This window comes from Sphaeramia orbicularis, chromosome 4 (genome assembly GCF_902148855.1).
Source record: "Sphaeramia orbicularis chromosome 4, fSphaOr1.1, whole genome shotgun sequence".
Lineage (NCBI taxonomy): Eukaryota > Metazoa > Chordata > Actinopteri > Kurtiformes > Apogonidae > Sphaeramia > Sphaeramia orbicularis.
The window spans coordinates 15,057,276-15,084,887 of NC_043960.1; the positions used below are offsets into that span (position 1 = coordinate 15,057,276).

Genomic DNA, 27,612 nt, shown 5'->3' on the forward strand with positions numbered 1-27,612 from the left:
AATTTGGAACCAATTATCAGTAATTTTGCAGCCCCCGCTGAGACATGATCCCAGAACATTACATGGTGTGTACAGTACATATGCAATATTTAATCTTTGCTGATGTAAATATTTACGTTTTCCTACATTCTAGGAGTCATGAATATTTGCCAGTATAGCCGTGAAATTTACTCTGGGATGGGCATTAAATTCTATTCTAAGTAGTCTTAAAAAGTCTTAAATTTAACTTGTAGAAACCTGTAGGAACCCTGTGATGGTTTTACTTGATTAGTTTCTTCTCTTTGACAGTAATGACACCCTGGTAATTGTTTTTTTATTCATGGATTTTTTTCTTGTCTGTTCAGGCTCAGTGGAAGATGTTTTCAGCCCTCAAGGCTTTCCAACGCCTCAGATATTATACCATTGTTGTCCAAGCACAGTGGCGTATGAGGAGGGCGGCGGCTGCTTATGGAAGAATGTACTGGGCAGCGACAGTCATTCAGAAGCACTCTCGTGCATGGGCTCTTGCAAAAAGACAGCGGTACAGCTATCTAATCCTCAGAACTGCGGCGATGAAAATACAAAGGGGGTATCGAAGATGGAGAGCCCAGAAGACAGAAAGAGAAAACTGCTCAGCCAGGGTGATACAAGCTGCCTTTAAGAAATGGTACAAGAGAAAAATGGCAGAAAGAACTGCTGCTGTTGTAAGAATTCAGTCTTGGTACAGGATGCAGAGGTGTCTCCATCAATACAGAAAGATTCAGAGAAGCACACTACTCATTCAAGCCCAGTACAGAGGAAATGTACAGAGGCGTCGCTTTCAGAGGCTGAAGCTTCAGCACCACTCTGCCATTGTCATCCAGAGTGCTTTCAGAGGGCATACTGTCAGAAAACAAGTGGCAAAGATTAGATTGGCTGCAGTCGTAATCCAGCGAAGGTTCAGGGCCTCTGTGAAAAGAGATACAGAAAGGCACCTGTTTGTGAAGAAGAGATGTGCTGCCATTACTATACAGGCGGCCTATCGTGGAAAATTGGCTCGGGAGTTATTGAAAAAGCAGCACAAGTCAGCGACACTGATCCAGGCCGCCTTCAGGAAGTATGCGACGCAGAGACACTACCTCCTCATGAGGAAAGCTGCTACTGTGATACAGCAAAAATTTAGAGCCACAACTTTGGCTCGTGAGACAAGGAAAGATTACGCGGCTCTTAGAAACGCTGCCATCGTTATCCAAGCTAACTGGAGAGGAAGAGCTGACAGGAAGCAAATAACAAAACGGAATCGGTGTGCAACACTGATACAGGCCTGCTACCGTCGACATATAGCACAAGAAGATTACAGGTCAAAGAAGGCAGCGGCTATCGTCATCCAGCGACGCTTCAGAGCTTATGTGGCAGGAAAGGCGATCAGGAAAGCATACCTGGACAAGAGAGCAGCCTGTGTTGCTCTGCAAGCAGGATTCAGAGGCATGAAAGTTAGGACAGAGATGAAGAAAAAGCACCGAGCAGCTACTGTGATTCAGTCCCGTGTTAGGATGTTTTTATGTAGAAAGCGTTACGTTCTCCTTCAAAGTGCAGCCGTTATTATTCAGAGCAGGTACAGAGCTCTAATGATCTGCCAGAAACAGCAACGTGAGTACAGACAGCTGAAGCAGGCCACTATAAAGATACAAGCTGTTTACAGGGGATTTCGAGTAAGGAAAGACCTGCAGATTAAGCACAATGCGGCCACAGCAATACAAGCTCAGTTTAAGATGTATAAAATGCGCATGATTTTCCTCGCCACCAAATGTGCCGCCATCATTATTCAGGAGCGCTACAGGGCCAAAATGATCAGGGATAAACAAATGCAGAAGTACAGAGCTATGAAGTCTGCTGCTGTAACTATCCAGGCAGCTTATCGTGGTTACAGGGTCAGGAGGGAGATCGAACAAATGCACAGAGCAGCTACAGTCATTCAGAGAAAATTTCTCACCATGCAGGCGAGAAATCAATTCGTAGCTCTCAAGGCCGCAGCTTTGGTTTGTCAACAGAGGTACAAGTCTGTGGTGATGGCACAAAGAGACCGTTGTGAGTTTCTGTCAAAGCGCAGAGCAGTTATTTGTCTCCAGGCGGCCTGTAGAGGATACAAGGTCAGACGGCAGCTGCGTTTGGAGCATATGGCAGCCAGGACTATTCAATCTCACGTCCGAAAGCACCAACAGAGAACTTACTACAAGAGCGTCTGCTGGGCTGCCAAAGTATTTCAAGCACGTTACAGAGCCAAGAAAAAAATGAGAGAGGAGATGCATGCTTTTAAAGCCAAGAGAGCGGCCGCCGTTGTCTTACAAGCTGCCTTCCGAGGTATGAGATCCAGACGAATCATGCAACATAGATGCCAGGCTGCTAGTCTTATCCAGAGAGCTTACAGAGCACACTGTGAGCGCAAACATTATCTTACCCTAAAATCCTCTGTGATCACCATCCAGCAGAGGTATCGGGCAGCTATGGCAGCAAAGCAGCAAAGGAAACAATACTTGCAAATGTGTAGGGCTGCAGTCATCCTTCAGGCAGCTTACAGAGGACAACGGGTCAGGAAAGAGGTAGCACGTTGGCATAGGGCCGCTACGATTATCCAGACAACATTCAGGAAACACAGAGAGGAAGTCAAATTTAAGGCAATGCGTCTGTCGGCCATTATCATCCAGAGACGCTATCGCTCCATTGTTCTCCAAAGACAAGAAAGGGAGAAGTTCCTAAAATTAAGGAATTCTGCCCTTGTTCTCCAGGCAGCTTTTAGAGGTCACTGTGTCCGAAAGAACGTCACAAAAATGCACAAGGCAGCCACTGTCATTCAGGCAAATTTCAAGAGGCATAAGCAGCAGGTGGCCTTCAGGAGGCAACGTTGGGCAGCCTGTGTCCTACAGCAAAGGTTTAGAGCTCAGAGACAGAAGAACATGGAGATTGAACATTATCAACAGCAGAGGAGAGCTGTCATTTTATTACAGGCGGCATATCGTGGCATGAAATCCAGACAACATGTCAAACAGATGCACCAGGCTGCCAGTGCTATACAGAGATCTTACAGAGCTCACTGTGACCGCAAGAAGTATCTGGCATTGAAATCTTCTGTAATTACTGTTCAGCGACGGTATCGTGCCACAGCAGCAGCAAAGAAACAAATGCAACAGTTTCAAAAAATGCGTGAAGCTGCAGTAATCCTCCAGGCAGCATACAGGGGCCAGCGGGTTAGAGAGGAAATTTGTCGTTGGAATCTGGCGGCAACCGTGATCCAGTCTGCATTCAGAAAGCACAGGGAGGAAGTCAAATTTCAGGCCATGCGCCTCTCTGCCATTATCATCCAGAGATACTATCGTGCCTATGCTCTCCAAAGACAAGAAAGAAGCCGCTTCCTAAAATTAAGGAATTCTGCCCTTGTTCTCCAGGCAGCTTTTAGAGGTCACTGTGTCCGAAAGAACGTCACAAAAATGCACAAGGCAGCCACTGTCATTCAGGCAAATTTCAAGAGGCATAAGCAGCAGGTGGCCTTCAGGAGGCAACGTTGGGCAGCCTGTGTCCTACAGCAAAGGTTTAGAGCTCAGAGACAGAAGAACATGGAGATTGAACATTATCAACAGCAGAGGAGAGCTGTCATTTTATTACAGGCGGCATATCGTGGCATGAAATCCAGACAACATGTCAAACAGATGCACCAGTCTGCCAGTGCTATACAGAGATCTTACAGAGCTCACTGTGACCACAAGAAGTATCTGGCATTGAAATCCTCTGTAATTACTGTTCAGCGAAGGTATCGTGCCACAGCAGCAGCAAAGAAACAAATGCAACAGTTTCAGAAAATGCACGAGGCTGCAGTCATCCTCCAGGCGGCATACAGGGGCCAGCGGGCTAGAAAGGAAGTTTGTCGTTGGAATCTGGCAGCAACCGTGATCCAATCTGCATTCAGAAAGCACAGGGAGGTAGTCAAATTTCAGGCCATGCGCCTCTCTGCCATTATCATCCAGAGATACTATCGTGCCCATGTTCTCCAAAGACAAGAAAGAAGCCGCTTCCTAAAATTAAGGAACTCTGCCGTTGTTCTCCAGGCAGCTTTTAGAGGTCACTGTGTCCGAAAGAACGTCACAAAAATGCACAAGGCAGCCACTGTCATTCAGGCGAACTTTAAGAGGCATAGGCAGCAGGTGGCCTTCAGGAGGCAACGTCGGGCAGCCAGTGTCCTACAGCAGAGGTTTAGAGCTCAGAGACAGAAGAACATGGTGACTGAACATTATCAACAACAGAGGAGAGCTGTCATTTTATTACAGGCAGCATATCGTGGCATGAAAACAAGACAAAATGTCAAACAGATGCACCAGGCTGCCAGTGCTATACAGAGAGCCTATATAGCCTATTGTGAGCGCAAACAGTATCTGGCCTTCAAATCCTCTGTAATCACAATTCAGCGGCGATATCGTGCTACTGCAGCAGCAAAAGAACAAATACAGCAATACCAAAAAATGAAAAGTGCAGCTGTGGTCCTTCAGGCAGCATACAGAGGCCATCGCATCAGGAGAGAGGTTGCATGTTGGCACAGAGCCGCTACAGTGCTCCAGTCTGCATTCCGAAAACACACAGTGGAGGTCAAATACAAGGCCCTACGTCTGTCTGCCATTATCATTCAGAGGCATTACCGAGCCGTTGTTCTTCAAAGACAAGAAAGAGTAAAATTTCTCAAAGCCAGACATTCTGCAGTTGTTCTCCAGGCAGTTTTTAGAGGTCTTTGTGTGCGCAAGAAGGTTGCCAGAATGCATAGGGCAGCCATTGTCATTCAAGCCAACTTCAAGAGGCACAAGGAGCAGACTGCCTTCAGGAGGCAACGCTGGGCAGCCTGTGTCTTACAGCAGAGGTTTAGAGCTCAGAGACAGAAGAGCGTTGAGATGAATCATTATCGACAGCAGAGGAGAGCCGTCATTTCATTACAAGCGGCATATCGTGGGATGAAATCCAGGCAAAATGTCAAGCGGATGCATCAGGCCGCAAGTGCTATCCAGAGAGCTTACAGAGCCCACTGTGAACACAAGCAGTATCTTAACCTGAAGTCATCTGTCCTTACCATTCAGCGAAAATATCGGGCAACTGTGGCAGCCAAAGCACAAAGGAAACACTACCTGGAAATGCAACGCTCAGCCATCGCTCTTCAGGCAACGTACAGGGGCATACGGGTCAGAAAAGAGGTTGCTGACTGGCATCAGGCAGCCACTGTGATCCAGTCTGCATTCAGAAAACACAGGGAGGAAGTTAAATTTCAAGCCATGCGTCTGTCTGCTATTATCATCCAAAGATTCTACCGTTCCTGGGTTCTTCAGAGACAAGAAAGAGAGAAGTTCCTCAGTGTGAAACAGTCCACCATCGTGCTCCAGGCTGCTTTTAGAGGCTGGCATGTCAGAAGGGACATAGTTCGACAAAGTCAAGCTGCCACTGTAATCCAATCACACTGGAGATGCTTGGTCCAGAGGCGACTCTTCCAGAAGAAGAGGGAGGCAACTGTAAAACTGCAGCACAGGATCCGGGCTGTTTGGCTTTGCCAGGTGGAAAGGGAAAAATTTACCCAAAAGAGGCAGGCAGCCATCACACTCCAGACGCACTGCAGGGCCTGGATTGCACGAAGAAAGGTAATGTGTTTTGTTTTTTTTGTTTTTTTTCCCAAAGTTTACAGTATAGTATTTAACAAGGGATGCAGCTATTTAGATGACAGACTTTATTTGTAGTGGATTTTGATTGTCAGTACAGGTATCATATCACACTAAAGTATGATGGCTGATTCCTTTGCTACTTCTGTCAGCAGCTCTGCAAAAAAATGTGTAATTGTTTAATATTAGATATTCTGGATTTACTATCCCAGTGTGGCAATTGAACAATCTTTATTGTTGAGCCCAGAAATGATTGTGGTACTTTGTGTTTCAGGCCCTGGAGGCAGCCAATGCACAGAGGAGGCTCCAGTTCACTGCAGCCATATTCCACCATCTCCATGCAATAAAGATTCAACGAGCTGTAAGAGCCCACTGGGCTCTGCAGTCTGCGAAAAAACAGATTCATTCTGTTATCACCATACAGGTACAGAGAGCAGCTGTCAGTAAAATGTTCCAAAATACACTGTCAATCAGCAAAACTAGATCATTATAATCCATGAAGAATTTATTTATTTTTCTTTTTTTGGACAGCGTTGGGTTAGAGCCTGGTGTCAAAGGCGACAATACCTGGAGGATAAAAGGAAGGTGGTTACAGCCCAGAGAGCAGTGAAACGCTGGTTTTCCCGACGCCAAAAGGCCGCCTGTGTCATCCAGCAGGCCGTCCGGAGGTTCCTTCTCCTCAGGCGCCAGAAGAGGGTTCAGCAGGGCATTGTCAAAGCTCAGGTACAGTCAGATTTCCAAAGAAATAGAGAGGGGTAGGGGGATCTGACAATGGCATTAACTGTTCTTAAAAGAGAGTGTTTGTCCAATGACATTGTATGTATGTATCTTTATTTAGGTGGGACAGTGCACATGAATGAAAACATTTATACATTCCATTTCAGTATAAACATATAAATATGCCGGAGTTAGCATCAGTGCTAATTTTCATCCGCAGTCCCCACTTACTAAATAACAGAGATCCGTGCAATACAAAGCAATACAGTGTAATAAGTGCAGTAGAAAGCTAGACAGTGCATACATTTTACAAATATATAATGAATTACATGTACCGTAGCAATGTGTTATATCCAGAATCCCTACTTATGTCCTACTAGACATTAAAAGTAAAAGCCTTGCTCTTGAAACACTGAAAGTACCTCATTATTGCCTGTGCAATGTTTATTTAGTTTTTTTCCTCTCTGTCTCCTGCCGCTTTTAATTCCAGGCTCTGTGGAGAGGATACCGCTCCCGCAAACTGAATGATAATCCCAAGGTGGTAAAGCTGAGGCATCGCTTGCAAAAAGTCACCGCTGGTGCCCGAGAGGAGGACAAACTGTGCAACAAGACATCATCCGCCCTGGAGTATCTCCTTCGATACAAACACTTCTCGTACATTTTGGAGGCCCTGAAAAATCTGGGTAAGACCTCACATTAGTCATTTAATGGTACGTAGGCAATATGAATATCAGTTAGATCTGAATGGAAGCGCATAGACGGCTGTGCACACAGATAGGCCAGACACATCCTTCTTTTTCTTAATTTAGCGCAAGAGCTGCTGGTTGTAGTTGGACATGCAGCTGATTGGTGCGAGGCAGGCATGGATTTGATCCTCTAATAACTGAGGACACAATTGAGAACTAGTAACACACAAGCATCACATTAAGTCATGGATTTTGGGTTAGTTTGGGTCTTCCTATCTAGACGCTTATCATTCAGCCTTTTGAGCTGTTAAATTGAGCATATGAAACATTTATGTAGATTCCTCAAGTCTGGAGAGTTAATTACCTCAGCTGAGTCCTCTGGAGAGAGGAAGAGACGATGTGTTATTATTATACGTCCTGTATATGTGGATCTGTTGTAATAGCAGAAGTATACGTGCAGTAGGAAACTTTCACTTCTGATTAAATGTAGAATAAAAGAAAGGAGTGTAGAAGATATTTATTTATTATGTGACCATTGCCAAAATTATTTTTACTAAAGTATAACATTTAGAATCTCTTGATATAGTAATAATGATGGTAGTAATATGTTTTTGTTTTTTGTTTTTTTTGCAGTTTGAATATCTATCTATTACATAATGCATGTCTAGACATTGGTACTCAGAGGAAAACTGTGATCTGATAAATCGAAAAGGAAGTCTGAAATTTTGAAATGGAATATGATCAAGAGGAATAAATTCATGGAGTTCTTTATAGTCGATGCTGAGAGTGTAGCACAAAATATGAAGACAAGGAAGGACAACCTGCCTACTTAGATGGACTTGGTTCAGATGATTTTAGGTCAGTAGTGAAGCCGTGCTGTAATGCTGCGTGTCCTAACTTAACGTCCTTGTCCCGTGCGCAGAGACCGCCACCCGGCTGTCCCCCGAGTGCTGCGAGCGTCTCGTAGAGAGCGGAGCCACCAACGTCATCTTCACCCTCATCCGCTGCTGCAACAGGAGCGTCCCCTGCATGGACGTCATCACCTACTCCATTCAGATCCTCCTCAACCTCTCCAAGGTACATACACACACACACACACACATACACACACACACACATACACATCTGACTGTTAAATGTAATATCAGGACGAGTGATGAACGCTGGCACCCCATCAGCCAATGGGAATTCTTCTTTTTATTCAGTTGTAATGACTCATGTTCAGCTTGAGGGTACACCAAATGGCGAGCTATAGACTATATTGTTAAATGTATTAAAGTTAATATTATATGACAGGCGCCAGGACTGTGGCTATTTTCCCAGCATATTTTTTTCATCTTGTCCACACTTATGACCATTAATGCAGCCTGACTTTTAAATAACCACTGGTTTTTATTTTATTTCAAAACAGTTTATAATCTGAAAATAAAAAGTCCAATCACTATCAAATATAGTGGCTGAATTAAACTTGGCATGTCAAGGAAGGAATACTTTAAACTTTGCACAAGCTATTATGCAACTTCTAAGAGCTAAGTTCACATCGAGTTCCGCTGACGATTCACTGGACAGATCATTTCCTCAGCAGCTCTGACCTCACTTCCCTGCAGACTTTCTGTTCTCGTTTAACCTCTGATTGACATGAAATGGACAGTATCTCTTCTGCAAAACCAATCCAGCAAAAGGGCTGAAGCTCTGAGATTTGCGTGTTTGTTTTTTTTCATTTTAGCTGTTCCTCTTCCCACACTGTTGCATTTGCCATATGTATCATATTGGATGATGAACAGACATTAAGCAAGCACTGCTTTTTCATTTCTGAAAACACAAGACTCAAAGTACTTATCACGGACACAGTTTGCATTCAAGTCAAATATGGATCAAATATTCTAAACTGTGTTGCATACAGCTGCAAAATTCAACAAAGTAAACATTTTAATTTTATTAATTTTGAAGCTGATGCTATTTTGCAAACTTGTGCAACAACTTGTGAAACAGTGATCTATTTCTTGTGTGATTTTTTTCTAATATTTTTGTAAGGGTTACTTTTGTAATGTTGGAATCACCCCTTCACTGTTGATTTTGGTCTTACTTCATTTTATCACAAATAGTTTTCATTGATTTTTCTCTTTGTTTTTGACTTGGAATCCATTACTGATGAATCTTCCCATTCTTACAGCTCTCTTTCTTTGTCTTGTGTCAAACTGTCACATCATTAAAAAAAATATTAAAACAATGTAAAAAATAATAGAAGCATAGTATACATTCTTGACCAGGGGTATCAAACATATGGCCCGTGGACCAAAACCAGTCCACCACAGATTTCAATCTGGCCTGTGAGATGAATTTTCAAAGTGCAAAATTTACACTGAACACATTATTAGTCAATGGTGTCAAATTAATTTTAGCTCAATTTGATCACAAGTGCGGCCGTGGCTCAGGTAGAGCAGGTCGACCAGGTTGGCGGTTCGAGTCTCGCTCTGTCCTAGTCATATGGGCAAGACACTTCACCCACCTTGCCTTCAGTGCTGCTACTCACACTGATGTATGAATGCAGATGAATGTTTGGTGGTGGTCAGAGGGGCCGGATTGGTGCTTTGAGTATGCATTAATAGACAAAGCATTATATAAATTTAATCTAGAAAGTGGATATTGTTAAATGTATTTAAAATTGCATGTATTTTTCTTAAGAAATTTCAGGTTGTTTCAGGTTATTTGTTGTTTATTTCAAGAGGAATGTTTGTAAATGTACACATTTTAACATTTCCATAATTTAATTTTACTTAACTTTTTGCATTAAAACAAAGAGATATTTGGAGTTGTCAATATTTATAGGCTATTTTTCTATTACTTTACTGGTCTGGCCCACTTGAGGTCATATTGGGCTGAATGTGGCCCTTGAACTAAAATGAGTTTGACACCCCTGTTCTAGACCAATGACATTTCAGTGACATTTCCCATCAATATATTCCTTTACTGGTCCAGAGTCTTAAGAATGAACGTATATGCACTTTTGCTGCTCATCTGCAATGACTTTAACTTTATTTATTTCCGTTTTCCACAGTATCACAAGACCATCGAGGCGGTGTATTCGGTGGAGAACTCTGTGGAGACGCTGCTGGACTTGTTGCAGAGGTACAGGGAGAAGGCGGGCGATAAAGTTGCAGAAAAGGGCGGCAGCATCTTCACCAAGGCCTGCTTCCTTCTGGCTCTGCTTCTACAAGACAAACATCGAGCATTGGTACGGAGCAACTAAAAACACACAGGCTTTCGGAAAAATGTTCTAATATTGAGAGTTCTAATTTGGCAGAGGCTGTATTCCACTTTACAGAAGATACTGTAGGTTTTCAAAGTGTGATGGAAACTTTTCTAATTTTCTTCAGGAGGTTATGAAGCTGCCCAAGGTCCTCGACAGGATCCAAAGTATTTACCGCCTCACCGCTCGCAAACACAAGATGGATGCGGAAAGAACTGTGGTCAAGCAAAAGATGAACGCGTCGGTCAACGGGAGCTTTTACATTCAAGCGACACCTCGTAAACCCCGTCCAGCGCCAAAGTACGTATGCGTGTCTAAGAACCACACAGAACATGTATAACGGTGACGCTTTATTTTAGGAGACTCATATTTTCATGGCATTTTCATCTAAACAAAAAATGTCTGTAAACTACAGGGATATGCACTAAAATGTCAATATTTGCACAAAGATAAACAGTAAAACACTTCAACTTCTTACAAACACAAATATTTAATCTTGTCGCATTGCCTTGAATTCCTTTATGCATTTGAGAATTGAATGATTTCATTGGAAAATAAATGCATAGGCTTGGGGGGAAAAAAACCCTTGAAGCACGTTTTGTATAAATACCAAATAATTTTCCATAAAATTACATATATGAGGAATTTACCCAGGTAAAGAGGGCATTCACGATTTGATATGTATTTACATGAGCAATTGTGTTTTTGTTTTTCCAGATTTGCACCGGAGTGGGTTCTCCGAAAGGATAAGCTCAAAGACATCGTGGACCCCCTGAGGGCCATTCAGATGGTGGCAGAGACACTGTCCATCGTATTGTAAATAGATGTTTTTTTTGTTGTTTTTTAATGTCTTTCAATCATCTCCATTTCCCATTTTTAGACTGTTTTGAATGTATGTTTTCATTCACTCATTTCCTGTTGACGTGTTTTCCATTAAATGTACAGAATAAAAGGAATTTGCCTGTTTTTTTTTTTTTTTATAAACTGGCTTGTTTTGTTTGTTTTGGAGCAGAGTACATCAGAGTCCTTATGAGAATGAAATTTCAGTTCTATTAGGAGACAGAAAACACCTCCAGTGATAAGAAATATAAAAATAGATGTATCACTGAAGATGATGCATTGTATTGAAAACATTAAACATTCTCTGATCTTTTTAGTCCTCAAGAGGGTTGATGGGGGTGCTGGAGCCCATCCTGGTTACTTATGGGTAAATACAGGGTACATCCTCAGGGTTCCTGTGAAATCTTGAAGAGTCTTAAGTCTTAAATTTACAAATCTGCATTTAATACTTTAAAAAAAGTCTTAGAAGGTATTTAGTTTAATATTGTAGGTTTGAAATTATATTTCCATAAACTTGGGGGCTGTATTATGTTTAAATATGTCTGGTAAATGTCCAAGCTGCAAAGAAAATATAGTTAGTCCACTCTGTTAATATTAAATTAGGAACCAATTATTGCTAACTTTGCAGCCCCCAATGAGAAATGACTCAGAACAGTGTGAAGAAATAAATACATTTTCCTAAATTGTAGGAGTCAAAAATTTTTGCCAGTATGGCTGTGAAATCGGCTGTGAAATGAGTAGTGAATTTTTTTCTAAGCGGTCTTAAAAAGTCTTACATTTAATTTGTACAAACCTGTAAGAACCCACATCAACAGCTGATCACAGGGCTGACATAAACTGATGAACAACCATTAACTCGTACATTTGATCCTATAGGGCAGTGGTTCTCAAATAGGGGTATGTGAAGGCACTCCAGGGGGTACAGGAGATTTTAAAATATATTTAAAAAGTAGCATCCATGCAAAAATCCTTTAAAAATAACTATTAAATTAATTAAATATTTCAGGAAAATATATAAGTTCATAAAATGAATTTTATATTCAGTAGGCTATTCAATTTCATCCTAAAAACCCAGAGTCTCCTCCATACCAGAATGGTTCGACCCAATCTGTCATATGCCACCTAGCATCACCTGTCAATCACTTGAAAACTCAAACAGTGGAGTCGTGGTTGAAGCGCAATTCTTTTTGAGAGCAGATCTTTACTATGATCCCAAAGGAGGACACTTTATGTTGATAATTATTTTTATGTGCCCAAATCTTTATTTATAATTAAGTTAATTATTTCTTTTAGTTCTATCTTTTTATTTCCAAATAGTTCAAGAGAGACAACTACAAATGGAGTTCCAAAGTTTAATAAATCAGACACTGATGGCACAGCACTCTGTTTTAAGTCATTTTTTTCAACCAAAAATGCTTTGCGCTGGTAAGGGGGTACTTGGCTGAAAAAATATTTCACAAGGGGAACATCACTGAAAAAAGGTTGAGAACCACTGCTATAGGGAATTTAGAGTGACCCATTAATGTATTAAAGTGCATACCTTTGGACAGTAGGAGGATCCTGGAGAACCCACACAGATGTGGGGAGAACATGCGAACTGACACAGAAATATTTACAACTTTACTGGATACAAATGATAGCTTTACTTTTAAGAAATGGTGTTTATCTTGAAAATCATCCATACCTTTCCTTTGAAAAACAACTAAACTTTAATCCATAGTTACCGATCTTGTCACACTCTTAATGATTAGTCCTATTTTTTAAAAATTTTTTTAAAAAAAATCTGACAGTTATAAAAGATCTATTCATCACTTAGCTCTGAATTTTCCACCCCATTAAAATCCACTAGTGGAAGGTCAAATAGATATTAAAGAATTTAATCATTGGTTGATATTTGCTCTGTATTGTAATTGTTAATAATTATTATTTCTTCAGTCCCCAAGCTTCATTATTATGTATTCCTGACAGTTTTCTAGTTATTATGAGGCTACAATGTTTATTTATTTATTTATTTATTAGTTTTGACCCCCATTAGCTGCTGCACACCACAGCAGCTACTCTTCCTGGGGTCATTAACAACATAAAAACAAAGCGCCACAATTTCCCACAACACTCTCATCAAGCAGGATGTACATGCACTCAGCACAACAACATGAAAACCAAGGCGACAATGTTACCAGAGACCAAGAACCACCCATTTGCTCAATGTTAATATAATGTTTTTCTGAAATCTGAGGATAAAAATAGTCTTTCTAATTGACTATTTCCTCCAGTATCCACATGGAAATGACAGACACACTGAAATGAAGCCATATGTTACTTTATTTACAACTTTATTGGATATATATGATGCTTAAACTTGTGAGAAATGATAGTAACGCATCTTGTCACACTCTTATTGTTTGGTCCTTTTTTTTTTTTTTTAAAGCATGTCTGACAGTTATAAAAGATCTGTTCATCAGTTAGCTCTGAATTTTCCACCCCATTAAAATCCACTAGTGGAAAGTCAAATAGAAATTAAAGAAGAATTTGTTGATATTTGTTTGTTCTGTATTGTAATTGTTCGTAATTATTATTTCTTCAGTCCCCAAGCTTCTCCATTATTATGCGTTCCTGACAGTTTTCTAGTTTTTATGAAGCTTCAATGTTACCAGAGACCAAGAACTATCCATTTGCTCAATGTTAATATTACGTTTTTCTGAAATCTGAGGATAAAAATAGTCTTTCTAATTGACTATTTCCTCCAGCATCCACATGGAAATTACATATGTTGCTTTATTTACAACTTTATCAGATACAAATGATGCCTAAACTTGTGAGAAATGATGTTTATCTTGAAAATCATCCGTACATTTCCTTTGAAAAACAACTAACCTTTAATTAATAGTAACACATCTTGTCTCACTCTTATTGTTTGGTCCTTTTTTTTTTTTTTAAAGCATGTCTGACAGTTATAAAAGATCTGTTCATCAGTTAGCTCTGAATTTTCCACCCAATTAAAATCCACTAGCAGAAGGTCGAATAGAAATTAAAGAAGAATTTGTTGATATTTGTTTGTTCTGTATTGTAATTGTTCGTAATTATTATTTCTTCAGTCCCCAAGCTTCTCCATTATTATGCGTTCCTGACAGTTTTCTAGTTTTTATGAAGCTTTAATGTTACCAGAGACCAAGAACCATCTATTTCCTTAATGTTAATATTACATTTTTCTGAAATCTGAGGATGAAAATAGTCTTTCTAATTGACTATTTCCTCCAGCATCCACATGGAAATTACATATGTTGCTTTATTTACAATTTTATCAGATACAAATGATGCCTAAACTTGTGAGAAATGATGTTTATCTTGAAAATCATCTGTACATTTCCTTTGAAAAACAACTAACCTTTAATTAATAGTAACACATCTTGTCTCACTCTTATTGTTTGGTCCTTTTTTTTTTTTTTTTAAAGCATATCTGACATAGTTATAAAAGATCTGTTCATCAGTTAGCTCTGAATTTTCCACCCCATTGAAATCCACTAGTGGAAAGTCGAATAGAAATTAAAGAATTTGTTGATATTTGTTTGTTCTGTATTGTAATTGTTCATAATTATTATTTCTTCAGTCCCCAAGCTTCTCCATTATTATGCATTCCTGACAGTTTTCTAGTTTTTATGAAGCTTCAATGTTACCAGAGACCAAGAACCATCCATTTCCTTAATGTTAATATTACATTTTTCTGAAATCTGAGGATGAAAATAGTCTTTCTAATTGACTGTTTCCTCCAGCATCCACATGGAAATGACAGACACACTGAAATGAAGCCATATGTTGCTTTATTTACAACTTTACTGGATACAAATGATGCCTAAACTTGTGAGAAATGACGTTTATCTTGAAAATAATCTGTACATTTCCTTTGAAAAACAACTAACCTTTAATTAATAGTAACACATCTTGTCACACTCTTATTGTTTGGTCCAAGATTTTTTTAATCTGATTCTGAATCCATAATTTATAAAGTATGAAAACACACTCATTAAGCACATTGTGGATGAGCTTATTAATGATGAGTAAAACCTTTATAACTGTGCTTATAAACCATATATTATTGAGTATTCATGTCAGAAATATGCTTTATAAATGATGAATTCAGTATTTGTTAATGCTTAACTAATGCTTCATAGTGTGTACTTATGATAAAGTGTTACCGAAAATAGCAAGTCTAACTCTATGCTCTTGCCAATTATTTACATTTCTGTCATTTTCTGTTTATTATTTCTACTTGAAATGATGAAAGGCAAGTGGGCAAATTCATCACACCCTCATTACAAAACTGAACCATGTCCAGAAGACCATCATGTCTTGTTCCTGCGACGCATGAAAATGTGATTCTGTCACCATGTGGTGCATATAGTTTATTATCACGTCTGTATTTAAACTTAATATTATGACTCTCCATGAGCGCTCTATTCACAGTGCAGGGTTCTGTAAGAAATAAGAGAAAAAAAAAAGCACAGTTATCAACACATTTATCACCACACTTCATTAGATTTGACTTAGTTTCTGCATTTAGTTATAATAACATCACAAATTCAGTTAAGATGAAGATCACAAGTAGTGTTGGGAATGTGTGCTTTAAAATGTTTTAAATTTTTGCAATTAAATGTCATTTATAATGCATTCTGCCAGATTAGCCAAAGTGAATAAGGCATTTGAATGATTTTGATGATTACTTTAGTATTGCATGAATGAATGTGGTATTTACACACAGCGGTCACTGAATGTATATTAAATATTACAGAACTACACCAAGGTTATAATAGTTTTGGATTTTTCATTAGTTTAGTTTTATTTAGTTTTGACTTTTTTTTCTCTAATTCAGTTAGTTTTAATACGTTTTTAGAGAAGGTTTGCTAGTTTTTATTAGTTTTCATTTTTTTCTAAATGCTTAGTTTTAGTTTAGTTTTAGTATTAATTTTAGTTTTGTCATATCTTTTATCTTCCTTGCTGTCATATTCAGATAAATCCCAGACAGGACTCTGCTGCTTTGTCCCAACTTTAGTCTCCATGTTTCCAGGTAGAGTGGGGGCCAGAAGACGACTCTAAACGACAAGTGACAAGAAGTGACGGACCGTAAAGTACCGTATGGTGCCGCTAGCTAAAATTGCTAGAGCGAAATAAATTCCTTTCGTATCAATCCAACACTGACAAAGACAAAAACGAAGGGAATTTAATCCATAATTTTTATATGTTTTAGTTAGTTTTATAAGCACACAATACAGTTTCAGTTATCGTTTTTTCTTTTAATTATAGTTTTTATTCATTTTAGCTAACGAAAATGTTTTTTCAATTCTAGTTTTCGTCATTTCGTTAGTTTTCGTTAACGATAATAACCATGAACTACACTAAAGAAAATTTGGATATTTGTTATTATTGTGTTTTGCGGCAAAAATCCACTGGTATGTGAAGGCTGTAGTTGAATTGGAGAATAAAGACGAATACCTTCAGCATCATAAAGTAAAAAATAGTCGACTATCACTACCACTATTACTATTTTTTTTATTTATTTGGAGTGTAGTTTCCATTTTTAACACTGCATTAACATTAGAATGACTTTATGGTTGCAACAATAATAGCAAAATGTGTGGAAAAAAAAAAGTGTTTTTCATTTCTCTATATTTTTTGACAAAGCCACAAGGAGCCACTTGAAAAGGGTCCAACAGCCAAATGTGGCCCCAGAGCCACATGTAGCCCACCCCTGCTCTAGACTAAAGTAAAGAGGGTCCATTGTCTATATAGGTCTATATAAAAATAATGCATTTATTTTTGCTAAATATTGAATAAATAATGCAATGAACATGTCCCTGTCCAAATTTTATAAGACATGTTGTTGCAATCAGTGTCAAAAATGACGATATTTATCTCTTAAAAGTGGGGTGCAAGATGTTTTCGTGGAGCATTTTTTCTCTAAATTGCTTAAAATCCCCTTCACACCCTGATTACAACCACTTAAATAAATGCTCTAACACAAAAATAAAAAATTTAGTCACCTGTGGAACGGACAGGACTGAAAAAACACCATCCAATCATTTTAAGCGTCCAATCGAAATGATTGAACGGTGATATGTCTATCAAACTCAACTGCCATTTGTGCCATTTTTAAAACATTTTTGTGTTAGAGCATTAAATTAATTGGTTGTAATCGGGGTGTGAAGGGGATTTTAAGCAATATAGTAAAAGATGTTCCAGGAAAACATCTCACACCCCACCTTTAAAATGGTAGATTTTCTTAGTTTTAACAGTTTTCTTTTCTATTGTAAACAAAATATGGGTTCTGCGCTCTAATTTTATTTATATTTAACTCAGCATCCCAATCCACTTTGGAATTTGGATTGAACTTAATACTCTGCAAAACAAAATTGTAAGTTGAGGTTTTTTTTTTTAATTATTTTTTTACTTCGGCACAATTGTTTTTGAGAGCTTGTGCACCTTTTATTCTATTTTGTTTGTTAACAATTTCTGATATCTGCAATCTGGCTGTAAATGTACTGATATGAAATATAAAGTGAAGTGTAACTTACGGATGCATCTTATGTCTCCAATCCATTCACTGTCACGGCAGGTTTTGTAAGGCCCTCCCTCCATCTTGTAAACATTCTGACACATATATTCTACTCTTTCACCATGTTTGTAGGTGGAACGGACAGTACCCTTTATGTCGCCGTCTGTAAGGTGTGGTGGGGTTCCACAGTCCAAAGTACCTGAAAAGACAAGAGTATAGTTTAGGCTTTACAGTGGTGCAGTGGCAGAAGAACACCGGCTCTTGGCATAGACCATATAGACCAGTGGTTCCCAACCTTTTCTGAATTTCTGGCGACCCCAAACATTCAAAACAGAGACATTTTTTTGCTAAAATTAATTAGATTTTGATCATGTAATAGTTTGCTATACTATGTGCAAATAAACGTTAATTTTAGACGACATTTAGTCTATATAATGTATATTATTATGGACGGAGGTAGAAAAGCCAGGTGTAGATTACTGCACAAAGGGAGAATTTGATTTTCCTTGGTCAGGATATGTACAGTCAGTCCAGCTTATATTTACAAGGCTGACAATTAACACTAAACAAACAGTAACTCAAATTATGAATTATGAAAGAGCTGCAGCATCTGAAACTGACCACAATGAACATTTGACAGATAAACAGTACCACAGTGCTTCAGTTTCAGCTTCACAGTTTGGTATGTCTGTTATGTTTTGGGATTGTCTCTGTCAACTCACCATATATTTTTTATTAGTAAGTTTTTATTATTATTATTATTATTATTATTATTATTATTATTATTATTATTATTAATAATAATAATCAATTACTAGAAATTTCACCCCATTTGAATTCCAGGCGACCCCATGTGTGGGTCATAATTTGTCTATTTGTGTTTATATGTATATATGTTTCTGTATAGTGTGTGTGTTCTCCCCCCAGCCCTGTAGGGGTGCTGTGTTTTTTTGTTTCCCTTGCAGGAGGAAGTGCATTGGTGGAGCCAGATGGATCACCATATTTAAATGGCACTGGAGCCTCCAGCTCTCTCTCTCCTTGTCTGCTGCCAGCTTCTAGCTGTGTTCCTATGTATGATCGTCAGTCTTCGTGCTTTCGTGTGACAATTCGTATTTGTAGATAGCTTTAAATAGAGTTTTTGTAAATCGTTCCTTTTTCTGGTAGGGGAGGTCAGCTCTTTTATTTTCATGTTTTCTCCTGTTTTTTTTTTTTTTTTTTTATAGGGAGTTTAGGTTAATTTTCTGTATTTTATTTCCTGCATTTATTTTGGATTAGGTAATTTAGTTTTGAACTCTGAAGAAGAATTTTGTTTGTTGTTTTAGCTGCGCCCTCCCCTAATCCTCCTTTAATTGTGTAAAAATAAATATTGTGAACCTTAGTTTTGACTGACTTGTGTGCTTGGGAGCTGGGAGGGGACAAAAAGTGAGCACATTATGTTCGCCCTGGTGAACCCCTAGGCCGGGGTGTAACAGCATTAATAAATAAATAAATAAGTAAGTAAGTAAATAATGAAATCCTACTACTGATGACATGATAATTTCTCTCTGACTGTCTTAAGAATGAAGAAATAAAAAAGAAAAAAACAAAAACAAAACAACAACCCCCCTGTAATTTCTCAGGTGAACTCTCTCTGTCCCGGTGTTCACTGCGCATATGTGGGAATGAGAGACAGAGCAGAATGACAGCATTAACCAGGTACAGGCTGAAGTGATCACCATTGTTAGGTGCCAGGCAGGGATAAAGTGCAGGTGTGTTTGTGGGTGTGTTTTTCCCTCCTGGTCCTTTCTCTCCCCTGCTCTGTCTGCTCTCCAGGTGTCAATCAGACTGATCGGCCTGCACCTGTGGAATGGGCTGTGGCCAATCCTATGCATGAGTCTCATATAAAAGGACCACGTCTGCAGTGAACATCCTCTGTTTCTTTCTGCCTGTTGGAGCTGCTGTTTGTGGTGTTAAACATGTCATACACTGGGAGTTAATTTGTGGAGTGAGGTTGTGGAAACAGGTAAGTTGGAGCACCCTGTACATGTGTTCCTTCATGTAGTTCATCATTGTTTACACACATCAGGTTATAGGGTTGGTGCTTCTTCTGTATTTATTTTTGGTTAAGTTCTTTTTTTTTAGGTCAGGTTTTTGTTTGAGTTCTGTTATCAAGGTTAGAATCCGATTAGGCACAGTTTTATTGAATTTATCAGATTCTGGCTGGCACAACCACTCTGTCCCTTCCTCCTCCACATTAGTGATCCTTTGTTGGTATTTTTTTTTCTTTTTTTTGTTCAATAAACCTTTTTCACTTGATTCACACACACACTGACTCCATCTTCACTGGGATTATCATGATGATTTCTCCTTTCTCATACTATCAAAGGAGTCGTAACACCATGAAAAGGACGTCCAAGCTCTCAGCGGTGTAATTTTGAAGCACAGAAAAGAGGAGGTAGACAAGAAACACAATTATAGAGGTATGTGCCCTTTTATAATGTTAAAAACTGTTTGTTACTAGCTACAGCTAACTGAATTGAAACGAAGCAAAGTTGGCTAATAATGGTACTGGAGATGATTGTACTGTGAGATATCTACTAAAGCGTCTGGTTTTCTGCTGCTCATCTGGTTTATACATGTTTCTATCTGTTTTACTGCTGCTGAGCTGGTTTATATACTGTATGTTTTTTTTCTTCTGGTTTATATGTTTTTATCTGGTTTACATATGTTTTTATCTGGTTTACTGCTGCTGAGCTGGCTTATGTTTTTTTTTTTATCTGGTTTATATATGTTTTTTTTTTATCTGGTTTATATATTTTTTTTAATCTGGTTTATATATGTTTTTTTTTTTAAAAATCTAGTTTATATATGTTTTTTTTCTGGTTTTTATGTTTTTATCTGGTTTACTGCTGCTGATCTGGTTTATATATGTTTTTATCTGGTTTACTGCTGCTGAGCTGGCTTATGTTTTTATCTGGTTTATATATGTTTTTTTATCTGGCTTATATATGTTATCTGGTTTACTGCTGCTGAGCTGGCTTATATGTTTTTATCTAGTTTATATATGTTTTTATCTGGTTTACTGCTGCTGAGCTGGCTTATATGTTTTTATCTAGTTTATATATGTTTTTATCTGGTTTACTGCTGCTGAGCTGGCTTAAATGTTTTTATCTAGTTTATATATGTTTTTTATCTGGTTTATATGTTTTTTTCTGGTTTATATATGTTTTTATCTGGTTTACTGCTGCTGAGCTGGCTTATATGTTTTTATCTAGTTTATATATGTTTTTATCTGGTTTACTGCTGCTGAGCTGGTTTATATGTTTTTATCTAGTTTATATATGTTTTTTATCTGGTTTATGTTTTTTTCTGGTTTATATATGTTTTTATCTGGTTTACTGCTGCTGAGCTGGCTTATATGTTTTTATCTGGTTTATATTTGTTTTTATCTGGTTTACTGCTGCTGAGCTGGCTTATATGTTTTTATCTGGTTTATATTTGTTTTTATCTGGTTTACTGCTGCTGAGCTGGCTTATGTTTTTATCTGGTTTATATATGTTTTTTTTATCTGGCTTATATATGTTATCTGGTTTACTGCTGCTGAGCTGGCTTATATGTTTTTATCTGGTTTATATTTGTTTTTATCTGGTTTACTGCTGCTGAGCTGGCTTATGTTTTTATCTGGTTTATATATGTTTTTTTTATCTGGCTTATATATGTTATCTGGTTTACTGCTGCTGAGCTGGCTTATATGTTTTTATCTAGTTTATATATGTTTTTATCTGGTTTACTGCTGCTGAGCTGGCTTAAATGTTTTTATCTAGTTTATATATGTTTTTATCTGGTTTACTGCTGCTGAGCTGGCTTAAATGTTTTTATCTAGTTTATATATGTTTTTATCTGGTTTACTGCTGCTGAGCTGGCTTAAATGTTTTTATCTAGTTTATATATGTTTTTATCTGGTTTACTGCTGCTGAGCTGGTTTATATGTTTTTATCTAGTTTATATGTTTTTATCTGGTTTATATGTTTTTTTCTGGTTTATATATGTTTTTATCTGGTTTACTGCTGCTGAGCTGGCTTATATGTTTTTATCTGGTTTATATTTGTTTTTATCTGGTTTACTGCTGCTGAGCTGGCTTATATGTTTTTATCTGGTTTATATTTGTTTTTATCTGGTTTACTGCTGCTGAGCTGGCTTATGTTTTTATCTGGTTTATATATGTTTTTTTTATCTGGCTTATATATGTTATCTGGTTTACTGCTGCTGAGCTGGCTTAAATGTTTTTATCTAGTTTATATATGTTTTTATCTGGTTTACTGCTGCTGAGCTGGCTTAAATGTTTTTATCTAGTTTATATATGTTTTTATCTGGTTTACTGCTGCTGAGCTGGCTTAAATGTTTTTATCTAGTTTATATATGTTTTTATCTGGTTTACTGCTGCTGAGCTGGCTTAAATGTTTTTATCTAGTTTATATATGTTTTTATCTGGTTTACTGCTGCTGAGCTGGTTTATATGTTTTTATCTAGTTTATATGTTTTTTATTTGGTTTATATGTTTTTTTCTGGTTTATATATGTTTTTATCTGGTTTACTGCTGCTGAGCTGTCTTATATGTTTTTATCTGGTTTATATTTGTTTTTATCTGGTTTACTGCTGCTGAGCTGGCTTATGTTTTTATCTGGTTTATATATGTTTTTATCTGGTTTACTGCTGCTGAGCTGGCTTATATGTTTTTATCTGGTTTATATATGTTTTTATCTGGTTTACTGCTGCTGAGCTGGCTTATATGTTTTTATCTGGTTTATATATGTTTTTATCTGGTTTACTGCTGTTGAGTTGGTTTATATATCAGGGGTGTTATTCTTCTGGATTAATACGGAAATCCAAAATCCAGCTTTGTTTTTGAAATGATGTAAGAAACCTTGCTGCATTCCCCTTTTTTGTATTCTGTATTTTCACTAAAATGGTTCACACTAGGGCATTAACAGAAAAGCTGGTTTGTCGACGTCTGTGGCGCAAGTCGATGTTAATAATAATTACATAGTCATTTGCAAAAAGCAATATGAAATAATATTAATAATTAATAAAACTATACACACTATATACATATTTACAATCGTTACGTTTATCTTGGTTATTTACACACTTTTTTTTTTTTTAAAGTTATGAGCATTTACTGAATCTGAAGTTGATGTGTTCATAGTGCTACAAAAAATGAAGACCAAGGACAGATAAATTCTTTCTGTGTCTTTGTGGTAATGAACGTACCAGAACAAGTGGGAAAATTGCCACTCCACTGTCCACTTTGTAGACATGTAATCTCCCTCGTCCCCTGTGATGGATTCTCAGTATCGCACCAAAACTCCAGCCTGTGTCCCACCTTCATTGTTTCATTTGCTGGTGGTAGTTCCTTTATGACAAGATGTCGGGGTATCCGAGGAAGTTCACAAGTGACATCTGGAAAAAAAAAGGAGATAATTAAAACAAAACATTGTAGCTCGACTAAGCCATTTACTTGGACTGTTGTGTGTGTGATTGGTTTATTGTTGAAATGATGTCGCCTCCACTCCAGAGCTTCATTGGCATCATGGTCAAGAAAACTAACAGGAGTATGAACCCATAAATTAACCCAGATGTTTTCAAATCTTTTCTGTTTGGCCCCTTTGGAGGATGAAAAATTTCTGGGTATCCTCACAACCCCAACAAAATGGTAATGGTTCAAATGTAACTTTTATTGACAGAAACATCAGTATTATTATAACCATTCTCTTTTGCAGTTTCCCCTCTGTGTTTCAAGTGTAAAACGGATGTGGGAACCATAACTCATCGTTTCTGGTCTTGTCATGAACTTTAAAGATACTGGGTTGAAATTATATGTGAAATGGAGAGAATTTTTCATACTGATACAGAAAAGGACTCCATGTTCCTGATCCTGGGTCTTCCAAGTAAATATATGACAACAGCAGCTGCCAAAAGACTGTTTAATATTCTAATGTTTGCAGCTCGGAAAAATATTCTTTTGCAGTGGGTCAGTGACAAGACTCCTGTCTGTGGGTGGCGCAAAATATTTTTGAACTGATCCCCCTTGAATACACTGGTCTACAAGGAAAATGCTTCCAGAATAAAAGTAATGAAATTTTACCACATGAGAGTCACTGATAAAGAAAAATCAAGTAAAAAATGCTGGTTGGCTGAACTTTCCAAGATACAGCCTTGGGTCAAAATGTGAAATTCAAGAATTAACGAGAGAATGGGTTTGACTCAAAAGGAATATTTGTCTCAGAGCTACAAGATCTACTTCAAAACACTGTCTGCACATTAGAATACATTCACTTTACAGGTTCTATTTAGTGGAAGATTTATAAAACTATTACATGAATGTACATAAACCAATATGTATGTGTAATAACACTTAATCATATACCTTGAAAACATCAGCAAACTGGCACTTGTCATTTATTTTCCAATTAATCTTATTAAAATACGTAACATTTAGCACATTTAATCTCTGAAGCAAATCATTTCTAAAAAAATTGTAGACCAGTGATATCTTCCCAAAATTATACATGACAAATAGCCACTTTTACACCGAGATCCTGGAAAAAAGGTGAGTTGGTGATCCCACCTTTTTGCCACCACTGACTGATTTCCACAGTGAAGCCAAAGCAGTAACAGAGGTGAGACAGGCTGGACTTTTGCACAGCAGACCTGCGTTCTGGAATCAAAGGGGCGGTGATGCAGCACAGCGTATAATGTGACGTATAACTTGCGCGTCGGAGCATACCCAGAGCATAGCGGTGTTGCTAACCTCTCCAGAGTCAGCCTGTCTTTTACCATTCCACAGATGTTAGCATGGATAGAGTCCTCCGCCCGAAGTGACAATAGCTCGCAGATCTCTGCATCTTCCAAGTTCAACATCTTTCTGGTCGCATTGTATGTTTGTTTACTGTACACAGCCCATGCTCACTTATAAATCCCCCCCGGTGTGAGGGTCGCACACACAATACGTCATCAAAACATCACAACTTGGTTGTGGAACAAGAGGCATTCCTTTTACATAGCGTTCCAGAATCATAATTCCACTTTTATCATGGCTCTGTTACTACCTCCAGAGCTGTGACAGAGGTGGGACCAAAAGATTCCATAATTTTGTTTACACAAACGTCGTTCCGGACTAAAGGGGAAATATTCACAGAGCAGAAGTGCTGTGCAAAAGGGGCTCATGTAGATCAGTTCTACATAGTGTGGTGCCCATTTTTGGACAATATCTGACCAGACCTCTGTTCCACCCTATTAAAAGGACTGTTGTGCACTTAAATGATATTCATAAATGTGACTCCTGTACACTGTATCACGCTATATTTTCATTTCTCATGTAAGAGCATGCATGTCGCGTATGTTTTTGTTGTCTGGTCTTTGAAGACGCTATTTGTTTTGTTGAATGAAAAACAAAAATTGCAATAAAAACAATGGGGAAAAAAATGAAACAAAACTTTTTGCTTGAACAATACAAATAAACTCATTGCGACCGCTCCAAGATAATGCTTTTACCCAATTAAAATGTGCAATTATCTTGTTGTAATAATAACAATAAAGCTGGATTCTTTTTTAGGTACATATTTAACTACCGGTACATATTTGTTAACAAAAATGATTATTTTAAGAGTGACAAGCCTGATTTCCATTGCACGAATTCGTAAAATAATGAAGTGCAAACTATACAAATTGTGGAAAATTGAAATGTTTTTTTCACCTCAGTAAAATGTTTGTCTATTCTCCAAACCTGCACTTTTTGTCAAGTCAAGTGAGAGATCACCATGACAGTAGACTTGTCTGTCACTGTAATGAGTTCTGCTACGTGTACAGGAAAATAAATAGATGTCCCACAGTTTGAGAAAAGCTGGATTAACCTATATTCTACCTGTTTTTAATGGTGGGGGAAACCAGAGCACCAGAACACATAATCCAGACACAATGAGGTTATAAATTAGGTTTTCGTGGTGGCTTGTGAATATTATTAAATAGGAAGAATGGTCCGCCTTGTGGATTTGTCTGCTCAGTCATTACTGTACCATATTTTATAACAGACATTACGCTTTACCTTCACAAGAGGGGAAGTCATGATCCCACTTTCCATCCGTTCCACATATTAGCCTTGAGCTTCCGTTCAGACGCATCCCAGGATGATTGCAGCTAAATGTGAGGAAGCGATCAGGAAGAATGGCACCTTCATTTTCTGGTAAACCGTGTACTGTAACGTTTACATCTGTTGGTGGGGGGTCACAACTCAAAGCTGAGTAAACAAAAACACACAGTGAAGTCACAGGAAAAAAATCTGTAGAAACATACTCATGTTATCAGCTGAAACTGTAAAGTTTGGCTGCAATAGAGAATAACATTAAATTCAAAGATTAATATAAGTACAATTTAACCCATAAAGACTCCATCTACTGATCTAAACTGTTTAATACATGTTGATCCACTAATCCTATCAATTCATGTAAATAATTGGTGTAAAATATAGTTTGTCATCTTTTCATGGTCATCAGATATGACCCTTTCAGACGTTCAGAGGCTCCGTAGTTACCATGGAAACACTGTCATCTTCTACAACATTGATTCACCAGTAAAACCCATGGAGTTTGATCAATGACAGTGGATGGAGACTTTTATGTTTAGTTTGTGATATTTTTGCTGCAAAAGTGACTTTTCCCTCATTTTTTTCCCCTGATTTGATCAAGTAACCTTTGAATTTATGTAACAGGGTCAGTTATTTCGCAGCAATCTGGGTTATGCAGGTGATATTGTGTATTGTTTGTTACAATTACACAAAATCTATTCATTTTCTTTTCATTCATTTTGGTTTATACCTGAGATTATGGGCCTCCGAGTCAGTATGTGGAACTCTTAATTTGAGTCTGTTCCCCAACAAGTAATTTACAGTGTGACACTGTTCGCTATAACTACAGTTTTCACGCCTTTACCTCTTCCCTTTTGTTCCTGATCTCTATGGGAGTGGTAAGCAGCCGTGCAGTTGGGGGAAATTTCTGGTTTAGCCTCTGCTAATTAAATTTTTAAATGAACTGGCTAGTTCAAACTGTATGAGGTGCTTATGATGTGCTGAAACACATTTTTGAATCATTTGGTTTCTGCAGGGGCATGTTTTATGGGGGTCGCTGCCCAGAGGTTTTGTTGTCCATACTACTTTTGTCAGGAGCGAAAAAACAATAAATGGAGACTGCCTCCAAAGTTGTACATGTAGGTCTTGTCCTTAAAAAACACAATGCAGAGTCCAACACCACCAGTTACATTTACTCTCAGCTTTAATGGTCATCTACACGATCAGTGAATCAAATATAGGAAAATACATGATTTACACTGAGGAAACTTAAAATAAAGATGATGCTATTACAGTAGATGGTTATATATCACTTAAGAAAGGGTAAATATAGGGAAAAAAAATCCATCTGGGAACTGCCCCAAATGTACCACTGGGTCTTTATTGGTTAAGTATTTTGCTGTTTTGTTGTCATGAACACTTACGTTCACATATTGGCAAATGATTCGACCATCCTTCCAGGCCACAAGTTCGAGTACTTTCCTTACTTATCATTTGATACCTGCAAAAACCAGTGTGATAAAGATTTGCATGGTGAGATAAACTGTACCTCCATCAGTCAACTCATTTTCTTATACACTACCCAAAATACTTGGAGGGGAGTCTGTTGCGAAGAATTACTTTACATCCACCTACCCTTCATTACAAAAGTATTTGATAGTTGCTCCAAAAACAAAGTCAGCGCCAACGGTTATTTCATAATAACCATTGGGCGTATCATCAGGAAGTACGCAGGGTTTCACTGAGAAAAGAAGAAAAAAAAAAGTTGATCACCATCTCAGTAGGTGTTTTTTTTTAGTAATACATATTTGCATGCAATGATGAAGTAC

At 37.9% G+C, this 27,612-nt stretch overlaps 2 protein-coding genes across 2 annotated transcripts in view; one reads left to right on the forward strand and one right to left on the reverse strand.

Annotated features, from left to right (window-relative positions):
• The window catches only part of aspm (assembly factor for spindle microtubules), a 33,492-nt gene extending 22,226 nt beyond the window's left edge, over nucleotides 1-11,266 (forward strand). The window contains exons 19-26 of the mRNA XM_030132752.1: nucleotides 345-5,624; nucleotides 5,917-6,066; nucleotides 6,174-6,365; nucleotides 6,850-7,042; nucleotides 7,968-8,122; nucleotides 10,104-10,280; nucleotides 10,423-10,595; nucleotides 11,013-11,266. Of these exons, the coding sequence (XP_029988612.1) occupies nucleotides 345-5,624; nucleotides 5,917-6,066; nucleotides 6,174-6,365; nucleotides 6,850-7,042; nucleotides 7,968-8,122; nucleotides 10,104-10,280; nucleotides 10,423-10,595; nucleotides 11,013-11,115 (6,423 nt within the window). The 3' untranslated portion in view covers nucleotides 11,116-11,266. The remainder of the gene's footprint in view (nucleotides 1-344; nucleotides 5,625-5,916; nucleotides 6,067-6,173; nucleotides 6,366-6,849; nucleotides 7,043-7,967; nucleotides 8,123-10,103; nucleotides 10,281-10,422; nucleotides 10,596-11,012) is intronic.
• A 4,082-nt stretch (nucleotides 11,267-15,348) lies between these two features.
• LOC115418311 (complement factor H-like) overlaps nucleotides 15,349-27,612 on the reverse strand; it is a 49,628-nt gene continuing 37,364 nt past the window's right edge. The window contains 6 exon segments of the mRNA XM_030132730.1: nucleotides 15,349-15,605; nucleotides 17,702-17,881; nucleotides 22,933-23,121; nucleotides 25,766-25,957; nucleotides 27,208-27,284; nucleotides 27,419-27,524. Coding sequence (XP_029988590.1) covers nucleotides 15,379-15,605; nucleotides 17,702-17,881; nucleotides 22,933-23,121; nucleotides 25,766-25,957; nucleotides 27,208-27,284; nucleotides 27,419-27,524 — 971 coding nt within the window. The 3' untranslated portion in view covers nucleotides 15,349-15,378.